This window comes from Marmota flaviventris, chromosome 19 (genome assembly GCF_047511675.1).
Source record: "Marmota flaviventris isolate mMarFla1 chromosome 19, mMarFla1.hap1, whole genome shotgun sequence".
Taxonomy (NCBI): Eukaryota; Metazoa; Chordata; class Mammalia; order Rodentia; family Sciuridae; genus Marmota; species Marmota flaviventris.
The window spans coordinates 27,371,514-27,385,869 of record NC_092516.1 but is presented as its reverse complement, the minus strand read 5'-3'; the positions used below and the strand labels follow the sequence as shown (position 1 = coordinate 27,385,869).

At 62.7% G+C, this 14,356-nt stretch overlaps 1 protein-coding gene across 4 annotated transcripts; it reads left to right on the top strand.

The window, feature by feature from the left end:
• Positions 1-2,326: 2,326 nt before the first annotated feature.
• Positions 2,327-13,661, top strand: Lat2 (linker for activation of T cells family member 2). Of its 4 annotated transcripts, XM_027948651.2 has the most exons (14): positions 2,444-2,614; positions 4,084-4,234; positions 5,744-5,862; positions 6,202-6,241; positions 8,163-8,206; positions 8,301-8,361; positions 8,583-8,620; positions 8,858-8,893; positions 8,963-8,993; positions 9,402-9,457; positions 10,148-10,210; positions 10,471-10,563; positions 10,939-11,062; positions 12,781-13,661. In XM_027948651.2, the coding sequence occupies exons 3-13, from the start codon at positions 5,769-5,771 to the stop codon at positions 11,043-11,045; spliced, it is 663 nt and encodes a 220-aa protein (XP_027804452.2). In that variant the 5' UTR covers positions 2,444-2,614; positions 4,084-4,234; positions 5,744-5,768; the 3' UTR covers positions 11,046-11,062; positions 12,781-13,661. The 4 variants fall into 4 exon arrangements, with proteins under 4 accessions (XP_027804454.2, XP_027804452.2, XP_027804451.2 ...); XM_027948650.3 differs by lacking the exon at positions 4,084-4,234 and having other exon boundaries at positions 2,445-2,614; XM_027948653.3 differs by lacking the exons at positions 4,084-4,234; positions 10,471-10,563 and having other exon boundaries at positions 2,327-2,614.
• The last annotated feature ends 695 nt before the right edge of the window (positions 13,662-14,356 follow it).

The window sequence follows — 14,356 nt, the reverse complement described above, 5'->3', positions numbered from 1 at the left end:
AGCACAACATGTTACATGTCTGTGTAACTAAGTTTAAGTACACCCAAAGAATAAGATCAAAAAGAGAAGAGAATGCATCTGGAACATAAGGGAATGTTCTAGATTCAGTTCACAGTGGGCATGAAGTATGTTTTCCTCAAGAAAACTGACAGTTGGGGCTGGGGAGGTGGCTCAAGCGGTAGCGCGCTCGCCTGGCAGGCGTGCGGCCCGGGTTCAATCCTCAGCACCACGTACAAATAAAGATGTTGTGTCCGCCGAAAACTAAAATATAAATATTAAAATTCTCTAAAGAAAAAAGAAAACTGACAGTTTCTACCAGCCTTTGTGGAAGTTCTGACCCTGGAAGATTCCTGGCTCTCGCTGAGAGGTTGTACTATGGAGTCATCTTTTCCAGCACATGTGCATAATAGCACAGCTACTGAGCTGTGAGTTGAGAGCCAAATCATCATCCATCCGTTCAGGGTGATGAAAGGGTTTGAGGGCCACACGTAGTACACACGCCAGTAATCCCAGCAACTGGGGAGATGGGCAGGAGAATTGCAAGTTCAAGGCCAGAGTCAGCAACTTAGATCCTTTCTCAATTAAGAGAACAAATAAAGGCTGTGGATGTTGCTTAGTGGTAAAGCACCCCTGGGTTCAAGCACGGGTACAGAGAAACAAAAAAGAGTGGGCAGCATTTGAGGTCATCTGTGCCTCTGATCACACTTTAAATGACTGAGGGGCTGTGGTGGTATTGGCCCGTGTGAGCCCTGAGTTTGATTCCCAGCACCACCAAAACCACAAAAACCCATAAATTTTGTGTTGAATACATTTTAAGTATATCAAGGCTTTCTAGTGGTGCTGGGCCTCTCTGGCCAGAGGCGGCTGCACCCAGACTGTTAAATAACAAAGGACTCCACTAGGAAGATGCTCCTGACGTTCTACAGCTGAAAGCGAGCCTCTGGTTTCTTCTGGAGGTTTTGTTCTCTGACACTGGATGGCAGGTGAGGTGTGGAACTTAGAGAAGGGCCTGGCAGCCCAGAGGCAGAGAGCTGGCATGGGGAGGCCCTGGGTCCCTTCCCCTGCACGAAGCAAAGCACCTACGCACAGCCTCTGGGGAGTGTGGCAGTGCCCAGGTGGGGGCTCCACGCGGGGCCAACCTAGAACCGTCTTGGCAGGCACCACCACCACCACTGGGCTTGGGAACCAGTGGGCCCAGGGAGAACCCCAGCCATGGTGGGCCTCAGCACTTGGGGTCACTCCTCTGCCCCTGCCAGAGGTGACCCAGCCAGGCACACGGTCCAGGGATGGGAGAACCAATGCAGGATGTCCTCAAGTATGTGGATGCCAGATCAATGGTCCCAGTGGGAGGACTGGCCTGGCGCCCCAGCTTGCCCTGGGTGTCACTGTGGAAAGATGTCTGAGCCCAGTGCACATGGCGATGCCCATGGAACAGGGCTGCTGGTCTTACCCTGGAACCAACTGGGAGTCGATGGTGCTGGCTTCAGTCTGTCCCATGGGTGGGACAGGGCAACTCCTGAGCCAGCGCCCAAGGGTCTCCCTGAGCCAGGGCCTGGACTTGTGCTACCCTCCTCCTCCACAGGGTGGCAGCAGAGGCAGGTCTGGCTGCCCATCAGCACTGTCCTGGACAGGATGACGGCAAAACCCAGGCTGAGAGACCCTAGTGGTGTCCCAGGGCTGGGGGCCTGGATTCTGAGACGCCAAACTTGCTGTGGGTTGGGACCCCCTGTCCCGTGCCCTGGTGTCTGGCACACGGGGTGCCGCGTACGAGTGAATCCCAACAATAAGAGGCCGTCCCTGGGGAATGCGCCGCTGAACCCACCTGGGGGGGCACGCAGGCATCCACCCTCCTTCAGGCCCTGCGTCCCCACGGGGCCCTGCGGGGAAGCTGAGGTCCTGTTCCCTGAAGGTGGCCAGGTGGGCAGGCTGGGCCAAGTTGCCCACAGTGTTGGCTGCAAGCCACCGCCAGCTCTGGCTCAGTCCCCTCCAGGCCACAGGGGCTCGGGTGGTTGGATGGCCGGGCCACTGGCAACTCCAGAGGATGTGCTCTCGTGGGCCCCACCAGGGCCGCTGGGCACAGAGGTCGGTCACCTCATCCAGGGCAGCTGCAGGTCCTTGCCAACCGCCTGCGCCAGGCCTGGCCTTCCTTTGCCACCAGTGGCTCTCCGTCCTCTGCACACATGTCCTCATCTGCTCCACCCTGGTATGCATGTGCCACACGTCTCTCCACCCGGTCCCCAGCGTCCCGTGTCCCTGCGTGTGTGTGGTGGTGTCTGAGCCTGCTCCCTGTCTCCACCATCATCTAGCTTTCCTTCTTCGTCCCCGTCCCGTGGTGCGTCTCCTCTCTGGGTGTGACGGTGGGTCTTTACGTGTTTGCCCATGTGTGTCCGCGTCTTTCTGTTCCCTGTGCTGTGCCCTCTGTCCCTCCCTTTCTGTCAATAGCTGAGCCTGTCCGGCGAGCAGCGGATGTGAGCATGACTCAGTGGCTGACAGGAAGCCCGTCACCTCGCCTGCTGCCCGCCAGTCTGTGGCGTTGGCGGCAGTTCGGGCAGGTGTGCGGGTGCATGTGTGGGCACAGAATGGGGTGGCCGCAGTGAGGCGTCCTGACTCTCAGGTAAGTGTTTCCCAGGGTGCCTGGAGCCTGGCTGAGGCAGAGGCCCCGAGGCTGTCCCCAACCCCAGAGGGGCAGTTGGTGGCCACTGGGTGGGTGGGAACAGGCAGGGACGCCTGGCGCCTCCTACGCTGGCACTTGTGGCCAGGGCCCTCAGCAGCTGTCCCTGTGGCTCTGGCCCCTTTCCTGCCCTCGCCATCCCAGCCCAGCATGGCCCTGAGAGCCCCCAGGGTGGCTCTGTCACTGTCCAGAAGTGGGACTATCTCTGCTGTGGGACTCCAGGCAAGTGTGCCAGGCCCACCCTCCTGCAGCTCAGCCAGGGGCTGGAGGGGACAGCTGTGGTGGGCTGGAGGGGACAGCCATGGTGGGGCTGGAGGCCTCTTTGTTCCAGCATTGTTGACAGGAGGCTGTGGCTGGCCAGCCTCTCAGCCACCCTGCCGTCACCACCATCACAGCCCCTGGGACAAGGGCTGCCGGGCCTGACCACCCCTCCTCCCCCTGCCCCTACCTGGGCGGACGGCCTCCCCTGCAGAGGACTCTCCCCAGCCTCATTGGAGACCCAGGCTTATTTGGACCAAGAGACAGACCCCAGGGCAGCGCCCGTGATCACGCCGGCCCAGAGCCTGGAGTTCGGGTGCCACCTCTCATACTGCCCTGGCCCTTGGGCCCGAGTCCCTGTCCCCAGCACGTGGAGCAGGCTGGGTGACTGGACGGATGGTGTGTGAGGCCCTTCCGGGTTGGGGGCCTTGGTGCCGCCACCCAGCGCTTTCCCACAGCGGCTCTCAGCAAACCCTGCTCATATGAAAACTGCCCACTTCCCTCTGCGCTATTTTGGCCTCCAGAGCCAAGGCCAACCCCGCCCAGCCCCACCTGGCCCCTTGGGGCTTTTAGGGCTGGGGGGGGGGGGGGATGGGGGGGGCAGGGGCCCAGCCTGCTGCCTGCCACCACCTTCTCTGGAAACCTGGACGGCAGTGGGAGGCCGAGGGACAGGGTGGAGTGTCAGCCTGGAGCACAGGGGGACCGGGAGGGAGGGGCATGCAAAGCCCCCGGCCCTGGGCTTGCACCCGGCCTCTGCCTTCTTGGACACAGCACCCTCTGGCCCCGCTGCTCCCCTAAGGAGGAGCCTCCCTGGGGAACAGCCTCGGATCAGGCGGGTGCCCCAGGCGTTGGCCCTGTCCCTCCCCAGGCCCCTGGCCCTTCACCCTCATGGCTGTGGGGGAAAGCTCCGACCTCCGTGTCTGCGGGCAGCCAGGCAGGCAGGCTCCAGCACAGCTGCCCACAGCGTTTGCTGCAGGCCACCCTCAGCTTTGTGGCATCTCACACCACAGTCCTTGGGAACCACAGTGGTGACAAAAGTCCCAGTGGTCACAGCCGCCAAGGTCCAGCCCTGCACCACATGCATTGTCACAAGTCCAAGCCGGGCCTCAGGACAGACCTGAGGGGCAAGTGTCGTTATCTCCCCTGTCCAATAGGTGAGAGGACATGGACCAGGCCTGACCTGTCCCTCGCCCAGGGCTGAGGGCACTCCACAGTTGTGCCCACCCAGGACAGTCAGCTCTGGTGGCGGAAGGCCATCTTCCCTGGGAAGGCCTGAGGTACCTGGAGGGCAGCAGCAGAGATCAGGTCAGCTCCTGGGGTCTTAAGCAGACTGTTCCCTGTGGTGTGCCCTCTGTCCCTCTGGTGCGGGGCCCCCAGCCCACCAACGTGCCTGTGTCCGAGTCTTAGGAGGTAGAAAGAGTCACTGTCCTAACCAAAGGACAAAGATGACTGGGGTCAGCAGGGGAGGGCAAGCCAGGCAACCAGAAGTAAGAGGGACCCGAGCTGGTGTCCCCTGGGAGAGCGGGCCCGGCCAGCAGCAACGTGGGTAGGCCTGGGGCTGATCCCCATTTTGTAGATAGGAAACAGAGGCCTGGAGGCTCTGGGCACAGGCGGGATTTGGTCCCAGGAGTCCTCCCCAAGGCTAGGTGCTCCCGCTTCACACAGCTGGAGAAGAGGTGGCCCCGGCTGCCCAGGTGGAGGGGTGTCAAGGCACAGCAGGCCAGGGCAGGGGAGCCGAGCTCCCCTGGGCACCGTCCCGGGTGACGCGGCTTCTGCTGGTCACAGGTCTGTGGGTCCACTTGTGCTCACTGACTCACATGGCCTTGGGGCGGGCGAGGAGGCCATCGTGACGGCCCCCCTGTGGCTCAGGGCTGCATGGAGATTCCTCATCTTTGCCACCATCACCCCGGAAGCACAGAGAGTGAACAAGGGGACAGCCCTAGTCCCCAGCCCCAGCCTGGGGCAGCAGGCGGGTGGCACAGAGCCCTCTTCCATCCTGTGCCCACTCCAAGCCCTCCCCTGGGGACGAGGTGGGGAGAACTGGTGGGCACAGAGTGGCTCAGCCCCCCTGTGTCCCTGCCAGTGCCGAGTGCCATTATAGTTCATTCCCCGTGTGGCATGCACACCAAGGCCCAGAGGCAGGGAGGGTCACGGATTGTGTGGCAGCCCTCTGCCAGCTCCTCACCCCGACTGTCCTCCCTCCACCCCTGCCACCCCAGTGCAGCCCACTGCCAGATGCTGTGGGCAGCTGTTCCCTCCCCTGGGGGCCCCTTCCTGACCTCCCTCCTGGCTTGGGGCGGGGACTCAGGATCACAGGTGCTCGGGGGAGGAAGTGCCATTCTCAGGTCCTGGGAGGCAGAGGTGGCCCCGGGCGCCAGTGTGGGGGTGTCGGGTGGGCACCTGGGCTCTCAGAGGTGGGAGGAGGGACCTCAGACCCCGGGTCCCATGGAGCCCAGGACACGTGGCAGGTCGTGGCCAGCTGAGCCCGGGTTGGGGCCAGGGTAGCCACGAGTGGTCACCCCAGCCTGGGTTTCTCCATCTGTGAATCGGGGTGACCTGTCCCTCGGGGCTGGCTGGGCAGGGGCAGTGGCTTTGGGCTGCACGCAGGTGTGCTTGCGTCCGTTAATGGGCTCGGTCCCCAGCTCACACCATGGTGACAGTGGCAGGGCCTGGGGGCTGGTCCCATGGGGAACAGCGGCCCATCAGTCCCGGGAGCAGGGAGGGAAGACGCTGTGGCCTACCGATGAGGGCTGTCCAGGCCCAGTGGGGCCAGGAGCCTGAGTGGGGGCCGGCCTGACTCAGGGCCTGTTGCAGGCGCCGGTGGGTCACCAGGGCGGACATGAGCACCGGGACCGAGCTGCTGTGGCTGGGGTCCGCGCTGCTGCTGCTGCTGGGGACCGCGGCCGGGCTGTGTGTGCGCTGCTCGCGCCCAGGTAAGGGGATGGGGACAGTGAGAATGTCCCAGAGACCTCCCAGGCCAAGAGCTGGCTTGGCCGCAAAGCTGCCCTCTGAGGACCACAGGTCTGCTTCACGGGGGCTTTGGATTTGAGGAGTCAAGGGTGGTCTCTGGGCGGGCAAGTCACTCTGTACCGGGAGGGTGGCTGGGGTGCCTGGGATGCCCGGCACTGCGCCCTCCTCTCCTGACATCCGGTGGCCCACAGCATGGCTGGCTGGGCCCCGAGTCCTGCCTGAGTCCTGCAGAGGGCACGGGAGACGTGAGAGGAGGGGCCGCAGACCTGTCCCTGGGGCTCAGTACCCCACCTCTCCCGCAGGGCTGAAGAAGGCCGAGAAGATCTACCAGCAGAGGAGCCTGTGAGTGGCCTCCCTGTGGGCACCCACCCGCCCCGCTCCTCCCTGCCCCACCCCACCCCGGGGCGGGCTCCAGAGGGTCCCCAGCAGTCAGGGCAGGGGAAGAAAGGGCCCAGGGGCTGTCCAGGCCCCACCCCAGCCTGGATCAGGGAAGGCTTGGGGCAGGACCAGCCACCTCCAGCTTCAGAGGCCCAGGCCACCTGTCCTCGCCTCACTCTGACCTCAGCCCAGCAGCTCTCACTGGGCTGGGCAGAGGGGAGCCCAGCCTCACAGGCCATGGCCCCCGGGAGAGCTGGGCACAGGAAGTGAGCAAAGTCCCAGGCCCCCTGGAAATGCTCAAGGGGCTCAGGAAGGGGTATGGCTATGACCCTTGGGGGATCAAGGAAGGCCCAAGAGGGGGCAGGATTGGGAGAGAAGGCCCCATGGGGCTGCCTGCTGGATGTGACAGAACCAGAGTGGGACTGAGACCCAAGAACAACGCTGGGCAGTAGCCTTCAGTGTCCCTGTGATTGAGTAAGAGTGACCACAGACCACACTCAGGGACATGCACAGCCCGACACAGCATCACGACACTCATGGGCACACCCGGGGGGCACGCACACACACTTCCTCATTTCCCTTTGCAACTGAAAAACCACAGTGAGGTGTGGAAATAGAATCCCCCCTCCTGCCCACCCAGGGCAGGGCCAGGCCTGTCTGGCCTCTTGTGGACACTTGATTTCTGAGCCATGTGTTTGCAGATTCCCCTGTGGCCCCCAAGCCCCTTCCTTCTTCCACCCTGCCCCCTCAGCCCCTGATGGTCTCCGTCCCCAGTGGATCCCAGAGCTGTAGATGGCCAGGGCCAGAGGCTAAATGTCCTCGTGGTGGGGGGGGACTCCTGGACTGTCCCCTCCCTGGAGCACCTTCCCCTGCCCTCCTCTCTCACCTCAGTTGGGTCAGTCCTGCAGGACTGCCCAAAGCAACTGTCACCAGGCCCAGCTCCCCAGTCCCTTTCTCTAGGAAACTGTGCCAGATTGTCATGTGGCTTTAGGACATCCCTCCTAAATCAGGCCTCCCTGATTTGGCTCCGGGTAGTCTGGACCAGGTAGCCATGGCTCATCTGTAAGGGCAGCAACCATTTTCAAGGGTGCTTTATGGTCCAAGGTGGCAGCTGGAGCTCCGTCCCTCATCTCTGCATTCTAAGCAGTAGGAATAAAGAAGGGATAAAGATAAAAAGGGTGGACCCCAGCTGGAAGTGCTCTGTGTAAGGATATCTTGTTGCCCGGAGATTAATCATGGCTACACCTAGGTGTGAGAAAGGCTGGCAAACAGTCTTCTAGATGGGCTCATGGCCCCCTAAACAAAATCAGCGTTCTGCAAAGGAAATGGGGAGCCCTGTGGTGGTGGGGTACCTGGTTGTCAGCTGAGCGTTGATGTGGCTCACCAGTTATTGAGGAGTAAATGGCAGCTTTGAACATGCCCAGGGGGGACATCGTCTTGGGGAGGACAAACATTCCTAGGGCATCAGGCAGGGGGCAGGCTCTTGGTCACTGTGGCTGAAATCACTTCCCCTGGTCACTGACGAGTCCCTGAGCAGCCCAACCCTGAGGCCCTAGAAGCCTAGGGCGGCCTCCATAGCCCTGCCAGACACCCCTCCCCATCTCTGGGCCCTGGGGCCCAGCAGGATGTGGCTAGGTGGAGGCCCTGTTGGGGGACTGGTCTGGCTGGTGGCTGGTTTCCATCCAAGGCCGTGGGAAGGGGGCCCAGTGGGAGGGGCGTGGCCTGCTGGTGGAGGCAGGAGGACCCTGGTCTGAGGCCTGGGGGGCAGCAGCCCCCGCCCATTGTGGAGCTCCCAACCCTGCGCTCTGTGTCCCCTCCCGATCTGTCCCTGTGTCCCTGGGCTGTGGGAGGCCAAGCCCGCTCAGCCAGCTCCCCACCTTTCCAGGCAGGAGAACCGGCAGAGCTTTGCAGTGGCGCGCACGTATTCCTGTGAGTCCCTGGGCACAGGAGTCCCGGGGTGGAGGCTGGGCGTGGCCTGGACACACACCAGGGGGCCTGGCCGACACCTCTTTGCCTTTTGCAGTGGTCAGGCAGCCCTGGCCAGGGCCACCGACGGGCATGAACCCTGACATGGCACCTGCAAGGTAGGGCAGGCTTCCTGTCACAGGCCCTGGGCTCCTGCAGCCCTGGGGGTCCCCACTTGGCTGCTGCTGGGCCCAGACCTCACTCCCTTCCCAGGCCCCAGAGCCCCAGGGCTGGACTCTGAGGGCTTCACCCAGGGCTGTGGGGCTGTGGCCTCCAGACCCCCGGAAGGCCCGGCCTCCCCCAGTGCCTCCCCCAGCCCCCGCCTGTCCCATCCCTGCAGGAATGATAAGCTGCTGCACTTCTCCAGCCCCTTGGACGGTGAGTGACAGCAGAGGGGGGAGAGGGGAGCCCAGCGAGGGGCTTGGGCCAGGCGGTCCCTCCTGGGACCCTCCTGTGCAGGAGTCCTGCTGACCAGGGCCGCCTTTCCAGGAGGCACTGGAGCTGGGGTTGGGGCTGATGGCACAGGGGACAGAGCAGTGCCTGGTGTGAGCACGGGGATGACCAGTTGGGCAGGGGCAAGGTCAGCAGGGGAGGACAGCCTGGCCTTTCTTCCAGATCCCGTGTCCCCCAGGTACCAGAACTTCAGCAAAGGTGGGTGGCTGGCTGGGGGCGGGGGGTGCCCAGCCTGGGGCTCAGGCCTGACTCTCTGCTCCTCTCCAGGGGACGGTGGGGACTCGGATGCAGCCTACATGTGAGTGGCCTCCCCTGCCCTGGCCACGCCTCCCCTGTCCCCCTGCCACTGCCCCCCCCCCTTCCTTGCCTGTGAACCGTGAACTGCTTCTACAGTGGAGGAAGCTCTGGGCAGGGCTGGAGGGCACTGTCTCTGTTCAGGTGACTGTGGGAGAGGAGGGCCCTCAGGTGCCTCTTCATGTCACCAATGTGCAAACTGTAGCCCGGGCAGGTGGGGACTTGCCAAGGGCCTAGCAAGGTGCCTGTAGCCTGGCTGCCACCCCTCAGGCCCCAGGGTGACGCAGGTGCTCAGGAAAAGGGGAGGGAGGGATCCGGGGTTCCTAGGGGAGTGATGGCCAGAGCTGCCCCAGCCCCACTGTCCCCCGTGGGGTCACCCTACAACCTGTGCTGCGTCTGTTTTCTTGGCCAGAGACCCCATTGCCGCAGACTACTACAACTGGGGGTGCTCTACGAAGTCCCCAGAAGGTTAGGTGAAGGGCGGTGGGTGCAGTGGGGTGGGCACTTGACCTCAGAGGCCACGGTCCAGGGCAGGGCAGGGGAAGGGAAGGACAGGGAGGAGGCTGGAGTGGATCTGGAGATGTGCAGAGGCTGCTGGGGAGATGGGGCAGCCACAGAGGGTGGGGATGTGGGCAGAGCGGGGGCAGGGGAGAGCCATGGTGGGGAGCAGCAGGGAGCCAGGGAGGGGGTGAGCAGCCTGGCTTCCCAACTCCCAGGGCCGGGGGCACCTGGTGAGCACCGAGGGCCCCCAACAGGACGCTCGCCCATGCCAATGTGGGGTCCCCTACACACTTCTGAGGTTGGGGGGGCTTGTTTCTTGGTGTCCATTCACCACAAATGGACGCTGGGAGAGGCAGAGGCCAGAAGCCTCCCAGTGCAGGCTGGGTCGCCACACCAGCCTTGGTCCCCAAGCCCAATGACCTCGGCCTGTCCCACCCTATCAGAAGGGTCCAGCCCCTCCAGCAGCCAGGCCCTGCTGCCCCCCTCCCGCCCCCCTGGCCCCCCTCCAGCTGCAGCCCCTACTCTCAGCCCTCCCCGTGCATCTGGCTGTGACCTCGGGAGACAGGGAGGACGCCTGATGTCCTGGGGCCCCAGCAGACACTGGCACAGGGGGGAGGAGACCCGCCTGACAGGCCACATGCCTGCCCTCTCTGGCAGATGACGACGATGCCACCTCCTACGAGAACGTCCTCATCTGCAAGCCCAGAGCCCTGGAGTCAGGTGAGGCTGCCCCACCCCAAGGGCTGGGCCAGGGCAGGGTGAATCCTCGGCCAGGCCCCGCCTGGCTGGGGCTGAGGTCCCTGCTGCTGGGGGGCTGCCATCTCTCCATCTCTGGTGCCTTGGGTGCCCCCGTGTCCTTCAAGGAGGCCCATGAGCTCCTGTGCCTTGGGGGAGGGAGCAGGGGGATCCCTCCCTGGGTGGGCTCCCAGCACAGGAGGCCTCTGTGAAGGGAGGCCTGCCCCTCACGGGCCCTCCTGCAGGTTATCCCTGTGTCCCTGCGAGCAGCGAGGAGACTGAGGATTATCAGAACTCAGCATCCATTCATCAGTGGCGGGAATCCAGGAGGGCCGTGGGTATGTGGCCCGGGACAGAGGCCCAGGGTGCATCTTGAGCAGGCTGGGGACTGGCCTGCGAGGGTGGACGGGGTGGGCCTCCCTCCGGCCACACCCCTCGTTCCACAGCAGAGCCTCCAGCACACAGCAGCCCCAGAGGCCTTGGTCCTGCCTGGACTCCCCTCCTGGGCCGGCTGCCCATCCAGCAGCATGCCTGGTCTCCGAGGGACTCTGGAGAGCCTTGGTGACAGACAGATGCATGCTGCGAGTCCCCTCCAGTGTGACGTCTCCTGCAGGCCACTTTGTGGGGTCTGGGGTCTGAGACTGGGCACCCAGCTGGGGACAGTGGTAGTGTGTGGTGTGAGCCCTCCCACAGCCACCTGTCCCCATCCACAGAGCAAGGCCCGATAGCAGGACATCCCTGTCCAGCAGGAAGCCCAGAGGAGGATGCTGGGGAGCCCGACTATGTGAATGGGGACGTGACCATGACTGGGGAGGCCTAGGGGAGACGGGAAGGAAGGTACGGCACCCCCTAGCTTTCTGGGGCCCGCCTGGCTCTGAGGGAAGGGCCCACAGCTTGGAGGAGCCCTGCGGGGCCATGGTCCGTGTCTGTGGGTGCTCAGGAGAATGGGGGACCCTGTCCCCAGCTGTCTTCTGTCCAGCCCACCTGGTGCCCTGCCCTCTCCTGTGGGCCCAGGGAACCTCTCAGCTGCAAGCCCAGGTGACAGGTTGGTGGCACAGGGTCTGCAGCCAGGGGCACTGCAGCCCGAGGGGCCTTGCCCGCTCTCCAGAGGATAGCAGGGACAGCAGGGCCAACCCCAGATGCCCCAAGTCTGGGGGCAGGTGCAAGAAGGCGGAGGAGCCGGGCAGGGAGGTGCCTGGGAGGCGGAGGGCCGGGCAGAGCCAGCGGGTTGTGCTGCGAGTCCAGCTGAGGCCTGGTAGACGCAGGGACAGCAGCAGGTGGAGCCTGGAAGAACCCAACAGGGCTGCCTTGGGCCTGGCATGGGTGTGTCCCGAAGGATGGATGGACTGGGGCCTGGGGCCCGAGGGTCAGGGCTGCAGGGTCGGCCTGAGCGGGAGGGAGGCCACTGCCGGCCCCCTGGGCGCCAGGGAGCGGGTCTGTGGGGAAGGCCAGGAGCCTCTGCACCCAAGTCCAAGGTGCCCGTCGAGGCAACATGGAGTGGGCAGGCCAGGAGCTGGGCCTGGACAGCCTTGGGGACTGTCACTGCATAGGTGGCTCTGAAAGCCAGATGACTGGCAGAGAGTCACCAAGGGAAGGAAGGCAGATGGGGACCCAGGCAGAAGGTGATGGTTAAAGCAGCTGCAGAGGCAGCTTCCGGGGCCCTGAGGGTGACAGTGCTCAGGGAGGGGGCAGCCAGGCACAGGGGAGGTGAGAAGATGACAGAGCTGAGTGCCGCATGTTGGTGACAAGGGCTGTTTTGGTGACATGGGGGGATACCTGTTTTAAGAGACCGCGAATGGCAATCATTCCAGAAGTTTCACTTGAGAGGCAGAGAAAGGGAACAGGGCTGGAGGTTCTCAGGGGGCGTCTGGGTGTCCCCTCCAGGGGTATCCCTAACAGGGACCCAAAAAAGAAGATGACATGACAGCATGTCCTTTGCTGACAGATACCACCTCTGGGAGGTGTGGCTTGGGGTCAGGCAGAGGCTGGTGGAGGCTCTGCATCCTGATACAGCTGGCAGAGGAGAGCAGGGACAGCAGAGCCAACCTGGGGTGCCCCAGTCCAGGCAGGAGAGTTCCACTGGCCCAGGGTGGATGGGGGAGGTCCTTCCTGTGCAGAGGAAAGCACAGGACAGTCCTGTGCACGTGAAGGCCACGTGCCCCATCCACCACCAGCACAGGCGGGACTCGAACTTAAAGCCCAGGTGCCAGCCAGCTGCAGGGGCACACGCCTGTAATCCCAGCGGCTTGGGAGGCTGAGGCAGGAGGTCCGCGAGTTCAAAGCCAGCCTCAGCAACTTAGGCCCTAAGCAACTCAGTGAGGCCCTGTCTCCAAATTAAATATAAAAAAGGGCTGAGGATGGGGATCAGTGGCTAAGCACCCCTGGGTTCAGTCCCCAGTACTCCCCCCTCCAAAACAAAATCCTGGCAGGACCCAGGGAAGGCCAGACTGCAGGGGCACCTGAAAGCTGAGCCTGGACCTGCCGTGGTTCCAGAGGAACAGGCACCAGCTGAGCCACGCCCTTCCTGTGTGACACTCTCTCCCTATGCACTGCAGGAGCCCAGGGAGCCCCAGACCACGGACGCGTCTGCTGTCCTTCGAGGGCCACTTTCCAGTGCTGCTCCACTTTTGGGTCCCCGCCAGGGCTACCCCTGGAGAGGACCCACAGATGCCCCTGAGGACCTGCTGTCCGTGGGGAACAGTTGTATGTAAATAGCCAGAGCTGCAGCCCCAGCCCCGTGCCCTCTCCCGACTGGGACCTCCTCGGGGCAGGCCTGCTGCCACCTGGCTCCTGAGTGACAGCGCCAGGGACGCAGGGTGACGGCACCGTATCTAACACCATGCAACACTGGCCTCCGCGTCCTTTCTGCTCTGGATTTGGATCCCAAGTTGTTTACTCATGTGGCTTCTGTGACTTGCTGTGACCACAGGTCTGCAGTTAACTCATCCAGAGGGGACATACTGACATTCTGACCGCAGGTGGCTTCTCTCCAGTGAGGGCGCCCCCTCCCCTCTGCCCTTTAGTGGGGCTTCTCTTCGCTCTGGGCTTCTGTTCACTCAGGGGAGAGATGAAGCCAGTGTGGCGTCCCACGTGGAGTTCCGTTGACGAGTTGCTCTCTGCTGGGACACAGTGCCTGTGGTGGGGCACAGGGCTGGCACACCCGGGATCAGAGCTGTGTGGGGGGGGGGTGAGGCAGGAAGCTCTCAAGTTCAAGGCCAGCCTCTGCAACTGTCATTTAAACAAAAAAGGGGAGGGCTTGCATGGGAGCTGGGAGCCTGGTGGTCAGAATGGACGCCCTGGAACCCTCCGGAGCCCTCTGCTCCTTGGCTGAGCTGAAGAGCTAAAAAGGGATCTTCTCACAGGCCACAAATGCCACCTGTGGAACAAAGTGTGTCCCCTCCACTGAATCCCCCCAATAAACCTCTGCGGCTCAGGAGCAGCAGTTCTCCGACGCCTGCTTCTCTCTCTGGGAAAAACCTGAATGAAAGTTGCATCTGACTCAGAAGAAATGAGAGGGAGGCTGAGGCAGGAGGATCCCAAGCTGGAGGCCAGCCTGGGCATCTTAGTGAAACCCTTTCTCAAATACAAAGGGCTTGGCTGTAGCTCAGAGGTCGAGCACCTCCAGGTTCAATCCCAGGACCATCCAAACCAACGCACAAACAATGCCTGGGATTTGCTCCAAAATCACCTGGGAGAGGGCAGGGGACACAAGGAGCCTGGCATGTGTCAACAGCAGTGCTCGGGCAGGACAATGAGCATGAACATGGCAAGAGTCACAAGGCAGTCTCTTTTATTCTTTTTTGATACCAGGGAGCCACGTCCCCAGCCCTTTTTATTTCTGCAGACAGGGTCTTGCTGAGTTGCTTTGCACCTTGCTGAGCTGCTGGGACTGGCTTTGAACTCGCGAGCCTCTTGCCTCAGCCTCCTAAGTTGCTGGGATCACACCACGGTGTGCAGCCCTGTGCCCAGCTCTCTTTACTTCTATATACAACTGAAAATTTCCATAATTAAGCACATGGAAGGCCCTGGGTTCAACCACAGCACCGCATGCGACCATACACACACACAAAGGAAAACAGTGCCTGTTCAGACACAGTGGCAGCCTACAGTATCCTGAAGCCCACAGGAGAG